The 17,860-nt window shown below is 31.4% G+C and overlaps 2 protein-coding genes across 2 annotated transcripts; one reads left to right on the forward strand and one right to left on the reverse strand.

Annotated features, from left to right (window-relative positions):
• Positions 1–1,467: 1,467 nt before the first annotated feature.
• LOC106779437 (tRNA 2'-phosphotransferase 1) lies at positions 1,468–7,514 on the forward strand. Its single transcript, XM_014667537.2, has 8 exons — positions 1,468–1,703; positions 2,997–3,104; positions 3,403–3,550; positions 4,262–4,351; positions 5,374–5,428; positions 5,727–5,849; positions 6,965–7,021; positions 7,160–7,514. The coding sequence occupies exons 1-8, from the start codon at positions 1,531–1,533 to the stop codon at positions 7,282–7,284; spliced, it is 879 nt and encodes a 292-aa protein (XP_014523023.1). The 5' UTR covers positions 1,468–1,530; the 3' UTR covers positions 7,285–7,514.
• Positions 7,515–8,426: 912 nt separating this feature from the next.
• On the reverse strand, positions 8,427–12,421 carry LOC106779441. The gene is made up of 7 exons (XM_014667541.2): positions 12,177–12,421; positions 12,011–12,067; positions 11,706–11,831; positions 10,884–10,953; positions 10,265–10,357; positions 10,027–10,140; positions 8,427–8,753 (listed from the first exon to the last, which is right to left on the reverse strand). Exons 1-7 carry the CDS (start codon positions 12,326–12,328, stop codon positions 8,700–8,702), a joined length of 666 nt encoding a protein of 221 aa, XP_014523027.1. The 5' UTR covers positions 12,329–12,421; the 3' UTR covers positions 8,427–8,699.
• Between the last annotated feature and the right edge of the window lie 5,439 nt (positions 12,422–17,860).

Genomic DNA, 17,860 nt, shown 5'->3' on the forward strand with positions numbered 1-17,860 from the left:
ATCGTACATAAATAAATATACTGTACATTGTTTAAATAGATGTTATAAGAAAATAATGTCGGAAGATATCAGGGAGTGAGTACTTGAGTCTAAGTGGCAATGTTGTAGGTTACATGAGTTATTAAATTGGTTGTGTTAATGGAATGAATTACATTGTAAATTTTGGCTTGTTCCTTGTATTGTAGCTCTCAGCGCTTGAGCAGCTTTCTTTGCATGTGGTGTTTAAGTCAAGGACAAAAAAAATAAAAGCTTTGTTTTAGACAAGATATGTAAGTGTGTTAACCTGATATTTGTTTTCTTGAATGATTGATGTTCTTATTTGACTAAGGTTATTGTGTTTTATTGTTATAGGTATATTTTGATTGGTAAATAGCTGGATCGTGGATACCCCATCATCCGTGCCGCTTTCTACATGGATGAGGGAGCACCTAAAGGATGGAGGCCCTAAAGGATGGAGGCCTAAAGGATCGATGGCTAAAAGATCTAGGGGTGAGGAAGAAACAAATGACTGGAGTTGGGAAGTAGCTGTTTTGGAGAGATTGCTGAAAAAAAAAAAAAAAACTAAGAAAATTGAATGCAAAGATTGCATCTCTTACAAAGGAAATAGCTGAAATTCGTCAAGCTGCAAACGTTGATTGCAATGAAGAACCTCAGGAAAAAGCTGCCGGTGGACTTGATGAAGAATCTGCAGGTGCAACTAAAGAAGCAGCGGATGAAGAAGCTGCTGGTTGTGGGGATGAAGATGCTAGAGAGATACCTAAGAAATGATACCAACATGTGACTCATATTTTAAAACCTAAGAAATGATATGCCAACAATAGTACTTCTCTTATTTTCTAGTTGTTAAAAAATATATTATGTATCTTATAGAATTTGGAATTTGAACAATTTTAACTTTTCCAATTCTAGAAAATAACTCTTTCTTATTGTCAACACCTATTAAATTAATATACTGTCCAGTTAATTGCATCTCCTAAATTAGCATATCCATCACTCCATTAAATTACTTATTTATGTGGTTGACCGTTATAATGTATATAAATTAATAATTCTTAGTCATGATTTAATTCTAAATTTTTCATAATAATGCATTCATTAATTAAAATATCTTAAATCATACATTTTTAATAATAATACAATAATGTCACTTTAAAAAATATATTATTCTTTATTTTCGTTTTTAACCAACATTCTAATTGTTTTTACTATGCTATTTAATTTTTAAAAGTACATTTCAAAACCTTTAGATTATTCAAAGCAAAATTATTAAGGCTTGTCTTCTCATATATTTTAAATTCAAGTTCCAGAATTCTTTTAACATACACGTTTAAAAAATAAAAAATAATAAATATTAAACAATTAACACTTAAAAAAAAGAGATGTGTTATTGAGGTTAATTCTTTCATCTTTTAAAAAAGAAAGTTGAAAATGTTGTGATAAGGACTACTTTGCAATTTAATATTTCTCCACTGCTCCAAAATCGTCTTCCATATTCTATTTTTCTGTTTCTGCCATCTCCAATTCCAATCCATGTTTGCTTCGGTGAGCAACAGCAGCATCAATATTTTACGCCACTGCGGTCTCCTCCGTCCACGTGTCCTCACTGTTGGATTTTGCTCTCTCCTGCACAGGTTCGGTGCTTCATCTCCGATGGACAATGGCAGCAACAACCACTTTTCCTCTTACGCTCACGCCTCTCCCAGGTTGTTTCTCGTATCTCTTTCTCCTTCCTCCAAATTCACCAATTTCTCGTTTCTCTTTTCGAAATGTGTTATAATTGTTTGTTAGTAGTAAAGGAGTTAGTTTTTCATTTTAATTAGCAATTATATAAGAACATAATTGCTGCTGTTGTAGGTGTGGTAATGAATTTCATTCAGACTCTTCTTTGTATCTTCTTCTAGAATAAAATTCAGTTCGGATTATTCTGGCCCAAATCCCCTACGTCTTAGAATTGGGATACTTGGAATTACTTTCTTTATATCAGAATGCCTCTGTTCAAATGTTGTGAATTTCGAAGGATTTGTTCGGTTTAGGGAATGTGATTGTGAATCGAAGGCTTAGATGATGTTATTGATGTAGCTACGTGCAATGAGAAGCTACGTCGTTTTTCATATTTGGAATTACGGTTATATCATTATATTGGAGATTGCCATCGTTTTGTTGTGGGTGAATTATTGTGATTGAACATTTTGATGTTTTCACTACTCAAGGAGATGAAATAGAGACGTTTTGTTGGCTTTACATGGCTGGTGATTCAATGCTTCTCTTGGACAATGATGCAGTTATCTTGAAGTATTCTTTTCTAGTGTACTAAACTCTTGAGGATTGAAGCTTAAGATGTGCGGTTTTATTGGTCTGTATACATCAGCTTTAGCTAGTGATAGTAGGATTGTAGCTCTTATTTCATGGAAATGGGTTTGACGTAACACAAGCTACTTTGGGAGTGTGCTCCTTCCTGTGGCTGGACTATCGTAACTTTGACCTTGAGGACAAGGTATTTTTTTTTTTCTTAATGGGGGAGGTGAGGTAATGTAGTGATTATTGAGTCTTGTGCTGAATTTGTCTAGTTGGTTATAAGGACAAGTGTTGATTGTAGCTAAAACAAGGGAATTGGATTGGATTTGAAGGAGGAACTGCAGATCAAAAGAATTTAAGGCATATAAAACAGTAAAACGAGAAGGAAGGCAAGGAATCAATTAGTATTCCTTCTAAGGGCTGTACTAGTCTCCCTCTTCACTTTAGATTTCTATCCCTACATCTCCTTCAAAGTTTTAATTAGCTTCATTATAATTCTTCTTTAATTTTTGTATTTTTGATTGTATCTCCTTCAATGTAATGGAATTCCTACTTCACTGTTGTGGTTCAATACTATGAATAAGTTTCAATGTCATAGATTGCTTTACATTATGTACACTTATCAATTCACTCAGTAGCTTCCATCATGGAATCAATAAGGAGGTTTTATGCTTTTTGATATTTATGTTCAATTCTGACAGTGGCCGTGGAAAGGCTTTTGATATGAAAAATGATAGAGAAAAAACAAGAGGGCGTGGTGGTGGAAGTGGCTCAGGAAAGGACAAAATTGATGCTCTTGGTAGGCTCCTGTAAGCATTACTTCTCTCTAATGATTTTTTATTTTTCCTAAACATTGCCTTTATTTCCTTCCTTCATGGCTGCCAAACGTGACTTTCATCAGTGTTTTGTTTTTTGTATGAAATATCCAGTGGCATTGTTATTCTTTTTCTGTGTGGAAAGAAGTTTGGGAAACATACGGAATTTGTTTGCCTCAGATTTCAGCAACAGAGCCAACGAGCTTTATGATATATCTTAATTAAGCTGTTTTTTGCTTGATTCTTCTAGGAAGTAAATACTCTCAATTTATCTCTGGTTTAATATGTGCAGGACACGAATTTTGCGACATATGGCATCTGAATTGAATTTGAATATGCGAAATGATGGTTTTGTGAAAGTTAATGATTTGCTAAAGCTGAATATGAAGACATTTGCTAATATTCCATTGAGATCACACACTCTTGATGATATTAAGGAGGTCAATTATTTTCATATACTTCTCTGTTTTAGCACGTGTTCATTCCATTTTTATTCTGCCTTGCCAATACCGTTTATTTTGTAATTAGATTCTTGAGTCACATTATCGAAGAAGCATATGGGTAAAAATATAAAGGATACAAGATTATCATATTGTTGATAATAGATGAACTCTTCAATTTTTATTCTTATGAAGCATAGAAGATCACTTCATTGCATTGTGTGTCAAAGATAAATTCCTTGTATTTATGTACTACCATCCTTTCTCACTTCTGTAGAATTTTAGAAGATTGATATTTGTTTTTCTCTTGTAAAAGTAGTCAGAATATGGCTAACAGCTTAAGAATGTACCTGATCTATCATTTCTTCTTTCAGCAACTAATTCTGCTATAAGTTAATAATTTAGGAAATTGACTAGGAACATTAGCATGGTATTTTTGTGTCATGCAAAGAATTTACATGTTGATTACATTAGTGGTTTTGACCTACTCTTAAATTTTAACTGAATTTTTAGTACTGTATGTGGCTTCTGTTGCCTTTGAATGACTATTTATGCTTATATAACCTTTTTTTCTCTAAGTTATACCTATTTATATTTGGTTTTATTTTTTTCATTCTTGTAAACAACTTGTTGTAACTCCATATTATCATATTGTGAATTAACTGAAAGAAAAACATTTTATTCTAAAATATCTTTTGGTTACTCTCTTAGGCTGTTAGAAGAGACAATAAGCAACGGTTTAGCCTCATGGAAGAGAATGGGGAACTATTAATACGTGCAAACCAAGGCCACACAGTAACGGTAGCGTATTCCTCTTTATCAAGTGATGAAAACTTCCTGTATCCAATTTACTTTTGAAGTGTTGAAGAAGTAATAGGACGTCAATTCTATACTCTGGAATGCAACATATGGTTATGCATCTAATTTCGTGTTAAAATTTTCTTTTGCCATTGTCGTGTTAAGATGCCAATGAAAAACTCAACAAGGCTTACTGTCTTCTGTTGTACTCTCTTTCCTTTGTCAACTTCCTGAGTTTTTTGGTTTCTTTATAAGAACGTGAATATGACTTCCATTATATATTAATTTCTTTCATGGTTAAATGAAGTCCAAAGCACTTTAGATACAAATTACACTATTGTTCCTCAGTTCTGAAAATAACACATTTGTCATGTGAGCTCTTTCCTTTTATGCCTTTAGACCGTACAGTGGAGCTAGGCATGTGAACATAATCGAATAGGACAGTCTGTTTTATTCTATTCACTTTGGCTTCAGAGTGGCAAACCAAAGTGTACTACTTTTCTAACCTTATATTCTGTTCTCATTTTAAACTATACCAGACATGGAGCAGAACTCGTATATTATGCTTTTTCCTGTTTCAACCTGTTTAAACAATGCCTTAAGGTTGATGGAGATATAATAAAACCAAAAGGTTTAAACAGAACAAATATTAGTTGGAATCGGGATTGTAGCAGCCAGTATTCTATCTTGAAAGCCAAGAAATAATTATGATAAGTATTATCAATGTTTTCTATTGTTAATGAACCTTTTTTAACCCTGGCTAGATATTCTCTTAATATATTTTTAAAATTTCCAGTCAAGTGACAGGAAAAAATTATGCCTGTAATGTTGTCCCCAGCCTTGCCAAATTCTGTTGCTTGCCTTTTGCTCTTAAGCATATGTGTCACTAATACTTCTTCTGTTTCCAATTTTTTACCAGTTAAAAATAGTAAAATAATGTTGTCACTTTTATGTTGAACTTTTGAATCTTGAATTCATTTAACTTTGTCTATCTGCCCTTACAATTATTGACTTTTCATCTGCAGACTGTTGAAACTGAAAGCTTATTGAAACCAATCCTTTCAGCCGAAGAAGTTCCAGGTGCATAATCATTAGATTTGGAATTTTTTAACTAGACTCAATCTATGATGAACGCTGTACATAGCAACACATTAATTTCTGTATGTTATGATGCTGTACATATTTATAATTTAAGTTTATCTCTTTAATGGTGGATATGTTACTAAACTTAATGTCTTCCAACAACCTGATATTATATTAACAAAATTTTAATTACTTAAGATCTGTACATCTGCCTTTTCAACTCATTCTGTGAATTTTTTTTGTCTGTATTTATATTTTATTTGTTTCATCTACTTGATTTTGTGACTGTATGCAGTTTGTGTCCATGGAACCTACAGAAAGAACTTGGAATCAATTCTAGGATCTGGGCTGAAGCGCATGAAAAGATTGCATGTTCATTTCTCTCGTGGTTTACCAACAGATGGAGAAGTAATTAGTGGTAATGTGATATACTATTTAAAACGAATCCTATTTAAATATTGTAGTTTAAATTTTGATATTTTTGTTTAAAATTTTAGCTAGGCAAGTTAATTTTCCTTTAGGGGAATATTAAGGATGAAATGTTGATACTTAAATTTAAAAGCCAGAAGGAGTAACACTGGAGATCTCTTTTTTTTTGTTGATAATGCATCTTTGACCAAATATGGAATCCAAACGACCAATTTATAGTTTTCCTTTTATCAACTTTGTTCAAGAGTTTTCACCAAGGCCAGGGTAGTAGAAATGCTAAAATCCTACTCATAAAAGGGATTCAAATAATAATTAGCCCAACATCCAAAGTTATATGTGATTACCTAAATCTTTAGGTAAGCTTGGTAGAAAAATGTTCGTATACTTTTATACTCCATTAGTAACTAGTTATTAACCATATTAATATTATAGATGGTTGTTTCAATATAGTGAAACAATACATGTCTCAGAAGTACCATTAATGATCACAGCTTGGATCTAGTTGCATCTTTTAAGCCCTGCACAACTTATCGTCGATTGGAGGGTGGAGAGACCTTTGAACTGGAAGTCTCTTTGGTAGATGGCAGTGGGGCCTCCAACTAAAGTTTATGAGAGAAAGAAGAAAAGGGTTAAGAATATAATTGGGAAGGAGAATTTTGTTAGAGGAGTGGAGGGGGCTAAATGGGAAGCTGTCATGAGGGGATTGGAGAGGCAGAGCTGGGGAATCATGGAGGGGACATGGTTATGACGGGGCCAGGAGTGAGGAGTATCCCTGTAGGGTTATTGTTGTCACTCTGCAGAAAACATTCTGAGTACTTTTTCCTTTTGCAGTTTCTATTGCTTCTTATGGTAATTGGAGTATAATCAAGGCTAGTTCCTTGAATTTCAGTTCCTATCACTGCTCTTGGCTGACATGGAAATTATTATGTTCTGTCATCCCTATCGTCCTATGAAATTAGTTTAGCATATGAAAGCACTAATGTGCGGCATGATCTTTAGTAGTTTCAGCTATTTCCTTAGAAGCATTAGGCTCTAACAGTTGGGCACGTAGACTTGTTTCCTCACTGTACCAATCACTCATCTTTTTTATTTTGATTTTCCCAGGTATGAGGCGAGATGTCAATGTTCTTATCTTTATTGACGTGAGAAAAGCATTGGAGGGTATGATAAGACAATATTCCAAACAATGTGTTCTTCATACGAATAACCTCATCTTGAAATGTTAATTTCTTTGTTGTTTGATGATGGTAAGTAAAAGACTACTGATTGCATCTTTATATGTTTTTTATCCTATTTCAGAAGGTATGAAGCTTTACATTTCTGACAACAAGGTAATCTTGACGGAAGGTTTTGATGGCGTTGTTCCTCCCAAATTTTTTGAGAAGATAGAATCATGGCCTAGCAGACAGCCTATTCCCTTTTGAAACTCTCAGAATTATAGTAAATTGAGGATTATTAGATATGATTGTGTAAACCTCTTACAAGAATTATTATTTGGCTTCTTGTTTCTTTTGTCTTCTTAGAGAATTCAGTCACGTTACTTTGGATAATTGAGTTATTATTCATATATGTAGAGATAGTGTATTATGTACCATTATCATTATATCTTGTTCGACTTCTAATCATTTATAGTTATTTGGAAATTATAGGAGTTACCTTTCCAATGACTAAATACTAAAATTATTTAGTTTTTGAGTATTCTATATTTTTGAGTGATTTTTTTTTTTTTTAATTTAATTGGGATGCATTGACAGAATCTCTATCAGCGAAAACATAATAAGGGGCGTTGATAATTTAAAGAATTTTTATATCATTATTTCTTCATGGATGATAGAGTATAATAAGATTAATTTTTAAAATAATTCTCTTAACAAAATCATATAATTTTGTTTAATAAAATTTACAATTCAAAATTTAAGAGTGGAAATGTATCAAAATTGAACTATTTTTAAGTGTATGTTTCACAAATTATTTACCATGAGAGGCCATCTAAAAATATTTCCATACTTGGTTTACAATTTATCACAGGAAAAAGTAATCTATTTTATTTTAATCAGTTATTTAACGTATCAATTTGATAACCTTATGATCAATTTATATTTCTCAACTTTTGAAGTAGTTTGTTAAGAAAAAAACTTGTGCAAGTATTGAAGTGAATAAGCTAAATTTTAAATTTTAATTAATCATGTTTTTTTTATATATAAATATGTACAAAAAAAATTCATGCAATATTAATTTGCCTCAAATTTGACACAAATTTCAAAAATAAATTCACAAAATGTTTTGTAATTTCTTAATTCTAAATTTGAGTATGTTATAAAAAGGCCAGAATTTAGTAAATACAACAATTACTGGAAAATTTTTAAAAATTAATTATTTTTACTGTAAGAGAATAAACATTTTATGAACTAAAAAATATTAAAGTAAACTACAAAATAAAATCTGTACTTACAAATATATTATATTAATGAAATAATGCTACACAATAATAAAATATAAAAATTAATATAAATTGCAAAACATGCATTTATATTATGCAAAACAATTTATGCAAACTGACAGACTTAATTCTCATTTAAAAATATTAAGGAAATTAGAAAGTCTTTGAAAACATGGCATCGATGTATCATAAATTAGAAAAACGTAGACAAACTTTCCACCACAAGAAATAAAAATTCTTGAAACAAGAATGATTGATTGTAGATTGAACTAACAAGTGGAGTAACTAAAGAAGTTGAAGAAGATATGAGGTTAGTTCCAATCATCAAAGAAAAAAATTAATTTCAATGATGATTATGTGAGATTTGTTTCAATGTGTGATTTCTGGCTGAGTTTATCATCATATCGTGTCTTGAGATGCCCATCCTTTCTTCTCCAACTCTTGTCGCAGTGCCTGACACCAACCAACATTTTTTCATCACAAAAATATTTAAGGTAAGGATTTGTATCCATTGCAAAAATGTTCTTTATCTCTACCATTTTAAAGCAAATCTCAATTTATTTATGATTTAAGTACAATTAACTAAGTTTAGCTTCGGTTAAAATATGTGACTAATTTATTGCAGAGATATCAAAATGAAAATGGGTTTCAATCTGTGAGCCAGTCAGACTCTTCACGATTGAGAAGATTTGGGTTGGAAAAAAATCATTTTTTTTTTTAAATGTGAATCAAACTGAACCTAGGTCACTTAACCTATGGACTTTAGGTTAAAGATGAATTGTCCTTAAGCCACTAATGACAATCTTTTATTAATTTTTTACCTTTTTTTTTTATAAGTTTTTTATTATAATTATTTTCTATTTCTAATTATGTAGGTTGACAATTTGATCTTTTTAAATACTAGAATATTTCTCAATAATGTTGAAATAGTTTGAATGTTTAAATTTATTTATTTGTCAAGAGATGTAGGTAGACACTTTAGTTTTCAACCACTATCTTTATACTAATGTTAGGTGAAATAAATAAACACTTCGATTGTAGTGCTATAAAATAATGAATCGAGTCAATCACTTTGATGCAATAAATATATAAAATAAATTAGAAAAACAAAACATCACTAAGTGAGTCAATTCCACTAACCCACAAATCCATGGTTGGTTAAGCTAGGTTACAAAATTTCTTACTCACTAAAATGAAAGCAAGTTGAGCTTACTCATTTTTAACTGAATTGGTGGTGGCCAACTCGTGAGTCAAGTTGGCTCACTTTGACACCTCTGATTTGCTGAGATACACATGTAGACCTTGATCACTTGAGTGGATTTGAGGGAGAGTAATTGAGTGGATTTTAAAAGATTTGAAAATATTTTTTTTTTTTGTTTATTTGAGTAAATTTGGAGGTAATCGAGAGTGAATTTAGAAGTAAATTTTTTTAATCTGTCACATAAATTAAATCCTATACTAATTCTTACAAATTGTACTTTCAAATCCATTCTCGTTTACCTCCAAATTCACTCAAATAAACAACAAAAAAAATTATCTTCAAATCTTCTCAAATCCACTCAATTACTCCCTCTCAAATCCACTCAAGTGAACTTAGTGAATCATACCAAAACTGAACAAGTATTTGACATGATACGAGGGAAAATGAGTTTTTTGTCATGCAAACCAAGAATTTTTTATGTAACTATAGAGAAAGCACATGATAGGAGGATAAAACAAACCATACCTTTATTCTTTTCCTATTCAGATCAAAATCAAAGTTTCCCAACCGAGAGGCAGATCTATACTCCACAGTAGAACCCTTATCAGGTGGAAACCAGAACTCAACATCATCCACAAACTGTTAAAACAAGACATAGAAAAGGAGCAGGAAATTAAAGATGGCTCTTGATATCAGCTAAAATATTTAAAATGGTTATTTTTCTTTTTCATGATGAGTTTCCTTAGATGTAAGTTACACATACCCCCAAGATTGAGCTTTGATACTCTACACGGATATAGTCTTCTTTCCTTTCAACTATCTTTGGTGTAAATTTGTCTGGTGTTGTTGACTCAATCTGTAAAAGTAATCCAGAACTGGGTTTTAACTTACATGATTGAAAAAGTGCAAATATATAACTATTACAACCCAGTTATAAGTTACAAATTAGAAAAAGATTAGCATCATAATTAAAGTTTACATCTAATTTGATCCTACAAAACAGACTCACTATTAAGATGAGTGTTATCTCCACTCAAGTAGTTTGATTTAACTAAATCACCAGTTAAAGAAGGATCTTCAACACTGTTTTTGACATAACTCTTTGTTACTAGTAACATTTTATTAAAAATGTTCAAATTATGCAGGTTTCACTCCTGGTTGAATGAGTTTCCTTTGTAACTTTATAACTTTCAATAAATTGTAACTAATAAACAGAAAAGAGAGTGTAATAGAAATAGTTAGTTGCAAAGTATACTACTTAGTAACCCTCCATTGATAAATTGTTATAAATTACTAATCAATGTTGATAGAGTAAAGGAAGGAAAAGAAAACTTCAATCCAATGATATAATTCATGATTTCAGTTCAGCTAGATTTTCTTACAACGTCTATCAGTTCCTCCATTGCTTCCTCTCTGCTCACAGGAGTTTTCCTGCCTTCAGGATTATAGTTCCTGAAAAAGAAGGAGAATATTAAAACAAACTGACATCATGGTTTATCTATGTCCAATAATAAAGTTTGGAATTTGGTGGGACCATACACAATACAAAGACCAATCTACAGAAAAGTTTATTTTGTCTGATAAAACGAAAAGTAAAGATTGCACAACTTTCACGCAGTTTGAAACGTGATAAATTGTTCCAAGTGCACTTTGTTTATGGCAACGTGATTCTCACAAGTATTTCATAACATCTTTTGCACGAAATCCAAAAGATAATAAATAAACAAACCCTGAGTACTTATCTCCTAAATTTGGCTCACCAGATTGTTCTCAGCACGCAAATTTGACACAACTTGTCACTTATCCAAAAATCAAGGCTCCAAAGAACGACATACTGGAAATACATCATCTTTGAAAATGCTTGAAAAACTTAATTAGACTTATAATACAAGTATTTTTGCAGTCTAGGTGTTTAAAATAACTTTGTGATGTTTTTATGAGTTGTTTTCGGTTTATTTAAACAACCTTTTCAAGAATAGCTTGTGGAAATAGTTTAGAACCTGTATTGTATGAAAATAATTTAATCACAGTACCAACTTATACATAATTACCTACATTACGAGCACTTAATCCATAAACACTGAACTAAGGTGTTTAAGTTGTTTATCTAAACACAACTAAAATCTTGCAATTAATTCACATATTCATATAATCCCATAAAACCAATACTAAAATTAAAATGAGGAAAAGAAGGGATGTTTTACCAAGGAGGAGCATAATGTGTGCGATCACTGATATTCTCAGAAGTTGATACACAGTTCTTAGTTGCTGGACACAGAGCTAATGCTGGTGGGTTTTTCTGCACTCCAAGATAATCAGGTTTTTTCCCACTGAATGCACCACCAAAACCCAAACCAAATTATCTTCTTTAACAACCACCCATTTCCAACAAAAAGCAAAACCGAAACTAAAAACCAAAAGGGTCTCAATACCCATCAATAAAATCAAATCTTGAATTAAATTTACACTAAAATAATACCTTTTTTATTGAAAAGCAAAGGTGGGTTACCTGAAGTTGAAGATAGCACCAATGGTCGCTATTTCACTGCTTCTCAATATGAGTTCTCTTCAATATTCCAAAAAAGAATTGAAAAATGAATAATTTTTAGAAGATGGTTATGAACAGTGATGAACAATCCATAGATAAGTGTAAGAAAAGCAAGAGTGCGAAGAACCTTCGGTTGATTTGGTCGGTGGGAACATCATCGTGGTGCTTCTGACAGAACAGAATGCGAGGAAAAGAGGAAGCTCTGGTTCTACCATTGTTGGGTTTGGAGCAAACCTTTAGGTAGCTGCAGAAGGAGCTTGAAGGTGTCGCTGAAGCCATTGTTTGGAGGAGAAAGTGACGAAGGTTTGAGAAAATTAAGAAATTTGGGACTATTTATGATCCGAAATTGAATAATGTGATACTTAAAATATTAGAGAAGAAGATGTGAATCATGTGATGAATAAAAGAAGGTGGACGGTGGGAATCTTCCTCTCAGTACATTTTTTTAATGATTTGGATTGGATATTAAGAAAAAAAAAATATTTGAATGTTTAATCAAGAACAAAGAAAGAAGTTTTTGACGTTGAATTTTTTTTAGACATGATTTAACTTGATGAATTCAGAATCAATTTTTTAAAATCTATAATTTTAGTTTTATTTTATACTCAAATATATTATTTATGAATACTTTTCTATTGTTTCAAAATTGATAAAAAGAAAAGAGGTTAAATACATTATTAGTCCATATACTTTGGAGGGATTTTAATTTTAGTCTATCTTTCAAACTAAGGTACAATTTAGTCTTTCAATTTTAGTAAACTCTGGTTTTAGTTTTTTTTTACCAAAATTTGTTAACTTTATTTGTTGTTTCAAGCACGTTTCATTATAACATTTAGATTGTTTAAACTGTTTGATACATTTTTGCTTGAATGTTAACTGAAAAACGTGTTTGAAACAGTAAATAAAATTAAAAAAATTTGGTAAAAATAACTAAAACCAGAGTTTTCTAAAGTTGAAGGACTAAATTGTACTTTAGTTTGAAAGAGGGACAAAAACCAAAATCATCCCAAAGTATAGGGACTAAAAACATATTTAACCCAAAAAAAAAGTATATAATATGTAATAGTAATTTTTCGTTTTACATGACAGTTTTTTACCCTCATAAACACATAAGATGGACTAAATTATACTCTTCTTAATTGTAAAGACTAATTAATAAGTAGAAGAAAAAACTTATATTAGAATACATATGATCCTTGTAAAAGTATTCTTTCTAACAAAGGTGTTGCATACTATTATTATCCAAGGTTCATATGAAAAGATTATAATACTTCCTTTGCTTCTTTTTTTTATCATCATTTTTAAAATGTAACATATGTATTATAAAATTACTAAAATAAGAGTTACAAAGATGATAACTTATAAAAGAAACTTGAGATTTTTTATAAAAGAAATATCTACATATGAAAAAATTTCTTATATATACGGTTGTTTCTCTCTTTCTCCCACATTGAAATAACTGGAGATATATTCTCTTTAAGCTCGTACTCATTAAGGTGATCATAAAAAAAAAAAAGAGAAACATCTACAATGGCAGATAACACATAAAGCAATGGTAAGCTAGAATACAAACAATTAATGATATATATAAACATTTAAACATTATACACATGATACACATATCACACCAACAAACTAAACACTTTATGCACGACTATACTTTGACTAGATTGTCCAGACTTAGAATGAATGCCGAGTTATGGTGGGTTTGCACTTGTGATGGCTTCTACTGTTTTGCAAAATCATTACCAATAAGTTTCACCCTACCAAACTCACAAGGTCAGTTTGTTTCACGCCTTGGATCATACTGGAAGCACCCAAGACTAAGACCTCCTACTACTCTCACCACATGTGTCAATCCTCTCTATGTGAGAACGAATGACCATTAGAGTGTTAGGATAATCCCCAAGGCCGAGCTCCTTGTATTCAGATTAAAGATACTTGAAACCACACCACGAAGTTCCACCTTGGAACTAACTTTCATAACTTTGAAACCATATATGTATCACTTTACTTTTACAATCAATACCAACGTATGAAAACAATGAACATACTTCAAATAACTAGAAACAACCCAACAAGTCATCACAGAACACATAAAACAATTGATATCCAAGATGCAGAGTTGAAACTAGAGAGGTCCACAACCTAGTTATGAACGTTTCCACAACCTGTGGATTTGTCTCGAGAGAGACAAATTGAAAACCAACAAGTTCAACAACTAAGTTGTAGCTTTTTCCACAACTTGTGGATTTACTTTAGGAAGTGCGAATTTGAAAACAAAGAAGTAAACAAGCATATTGTGAATTTTTCCATGAGCAGTGGAATTTTTCAGAGTAGTTACTAACCTTTCATGCTAGTTTCTTGGCCTAGTAACAAGAAAACTCTTATGGCTTTATCCACTATGATTGTAGAATTTGTAGCTATGAGGCATCAAATCAAGGTATATGATTGATTTTTGTCACAGAGTTATGTATTATAAAAGGAATTGAAAAACCACACTTAGGTTATATTGTGACATCAAATTAGTTATTAAAGAAAAGATATAGAGTAGATGGATTTTCATAGAACACTTAGGGACAAACTCCTTGATAATATATTCTCTTAATAAGGCTCTTGAAGGTCTTTCATAAGCATATTGCTCATATGAATGTTTTACAATTTGTGGAATCTTTCATAAGCATATTGCTCATATGCATATATAATCAATGGAGGAGACTTTTGGATATGCTCAAAGTATATAATGACATTTATAAGCTCATAAAGTCTAACATATATATATATATATATATATATATATATATATATATATATATATATATATATATAAATTTATAAGTAATTATTAAATGTATTAGGGTCATTATATTTTATTAGTCAATTAATCTAATTAACTAAATATGGCTAAGGGTATATTTGTCATGAAAAGTATAATGTGTAAAGACCAACAATAATTTTAATTTGTTGAAGATAACTTTAATTTGTTGAAGGAAATAACTTATAATTATTGAAACTAATCAATAAAGCAATTAATGCAAAAACATCTAATTGGAAAGCAATAGTCATGTTTCTAATCCTCCAATTTACTGTTGTAATAATGTTAGATTATTGCAAAAAAAACGTTGCTCAACGGTATATTCCAACATTCAAATTCTTCAATGTCAATTAATTTTGCAACATTAAAATCATTTATTATTTTTAATTTCTTTTATTCTTTCCTAGCTCTATAAATAGAGAGCTCTTCCCCTATTCCAAAACACAAAAAACGAGTCTTTTCTCTTCCTCTTTTTTTTTTCATTTCCTACAAATATTCTGGGTTAATTTATACTCTTTATAGAGTTGTTTCTTGCTAGTTTTGTGACTCTCGAATACATTTCGAGAAGTTCCTGCTGTATCCTGGGGGACTTGCGCAATACACTGCGAATAAGTCCTTAAGATTGTAGGTACACTCAATGTCCTAATCAGGAACATTGAGATGCACTTGCTAGACTTAGAGATACTTAAGAGGTTCAATGGATTATGCCATTGAATATAGTGGATTTCCCGCTGTACTAGAAGGGTACAATGATGCTAACTGGATCTCTGATTCAGATGAGACAAAATCCACTAGTGGTTATGTATTCACACTTTGGGGTGGTGCGATTACATGGAGATCAGCCATACAAACAATTATTGCAAGATCAACAATGGAATCTGAGTTTGTCGCTCTTGAGATGGCTGGTAATGAGGCTGAGTGGTTGAAAAACTTCTTACCAAACATTCCACTAGGAATGAAACCAACCCCGTCAGTGTCTATACACTGTGATTGTCAATCGACAATAGCTATAGCTAAAAGAGAAGAATTACGATGGAAAGAATAGACATATTCAATTGAGACAAAATTTGGTGAAGCAGCTACTAAAGAGTGGAAATATTTCCATTGATTATGTGAAGTCAGAACGGAATCTAGCGGATCCTTTGACAAAACCCCTAGGAAGACAAATGATATTAGAAACATCGAGGGGAATGAGACTTAAGCCACTTGCAAACAAACAAGTAATGGTAACCCAACCTTTGTGATTGGAGATCCCATGAATAAGGTTCATATGGGTAAAAACAAGTCACTTGTTAGTTCTGATAGCACTAAATTGATTTTAATCAATTATGTCCCTTCCTATGATGTGTGTGTGAAAGTGCTATAGACTGTATTATGAGAGGATAAACTTTATCATTAAAATTCTATGTGGAGATAGAATTTTAGCTTAAATAAAGTTTTTAATGATTTTCATATCCCTTATGGGTGGTGTATGATTTGCAGTATATACTTGATGAAATCACCTATATGAGTGTCAAGTGGGGCCGCTTGCATGAGATCTTGGCATGATCTCTAGATCACTCATGAATATCGGGCACGTGCATGGCCTAGTAAGCACAATACAACGATAACAGCAAGAATTGTGTGGGTTTATTGTGATTGATAAACCTCTAACACACGTCAAGTGTCTTTGGTTCATATAGCTTGCTATACCAACTACACTGTGTGTTAAGTTTCTTGATCTAAGATTGGTTCATATAGCTTGCTATACCAGCTCTAATGCATTACATCTTATGAGACCTAGGATAAAAAAGTTTTTTTTCTTTTCTTTCAACTTTCTTTTGCAATAAGTGGGGGATTGTTGTAATAATGTTAGATTATTGCAAAAGAAACGTTGCTTAACTGTAATATTCCAACATTCAAATTTTTCAATGTTAATTAATTTTGCAACATTAAAATCATTTATTAGTTTTAATTTCTTTTATTCTTTCCTAGCTCTATAAATGGAGAGCTCTTCCCCCATTCCAAAACACACCAAAAATGGGTATTTTCTCTTCCTCTCTTTTTCTTTTCATTTCCTACAAATATTTTGGGTTAATTTATACTCTTTATAGAGTTGTTTCTTGCTAGTTTTGTGACCCTTGAATACATTTCGAGAAGTTCCTATTGTATCCTGGGGGACTTGCACAATACACTGCGAATAAGTCTTTAAGGACAGTGATCTACACGCCTCAGGAAATGCGGTTTGAGTTTTTGGTCAGCATTTTTACTACATTTACCAACAAAATAACTTTACCATTTGATCCCTTAACCCCTTGATGCCTATTTTAATATTAATTGAAAAAAAATTGTAAATGGAGAAATGCAGAAGGGTTTTATCATGAAGTCATTGATTTTACTTATTATCAACCCTTTTGTGGCTTGGATCGAGGATACTTTTTTTACTTCACGAAAAGGCATGCTGGATTTTGCACCTATACACATATAGATAGAAAACTAAACTAATAAATTCACACTGAATATCTTTCCTATGGATAGATAATAGAAAGAATATAAATTCATATACTCATGGTCTACTTAATGGAATAAGGTTTATTAGTTTTTATTTGTGGTGGATTATTTTGTGGGATAAAGGCGGTGGTTTTGATATCTTCGATAAAAAAAGAAAAAAGAAGTATGTTTTCTTTGTTGGGGATTTCCTAGAAAAAATCTTCATATTATTATAAAAATACTTATAAACGATATTCAATCTATCAGAATAATAATAGGAGTTCAAGAACGAGCAGTCTTACTCGTACTCTTACTTATGAGAGTANCGTTTATATGGAAACAATAGAATAGAAATTTATTCCATTGACTCATATTGAAGATAATTTGACTCCACCAGAAATTATAGTTTGATTCTTTCAACAAATTAAAATTTCGATTCTTTTTCGACATATTTAAAGGGTTGTAGTCCCATTTGTAAAGACATTGCATCATTTTTGTTTCTTTCTCTTTACCCTTCATCAGAAGAG

The sequence above is a fragment of the Vigna radiata genome, unplaced genomic scaffold, assembly GCF_000741045.1.
Source record: "Vigna radiata var. radiata cultivar VC1973A unplaced genomic scaffold, Vradiata_ver6 scaffold_281, whole genome shotgun sequence".
Taxonomy (NCBI): domain Eukaryota; kingdom Viridiplantae; phylum Streptophyta; class Magnoliopsida; order Fabales; family Fabaceae; genus Vigna; species Vigna radiata.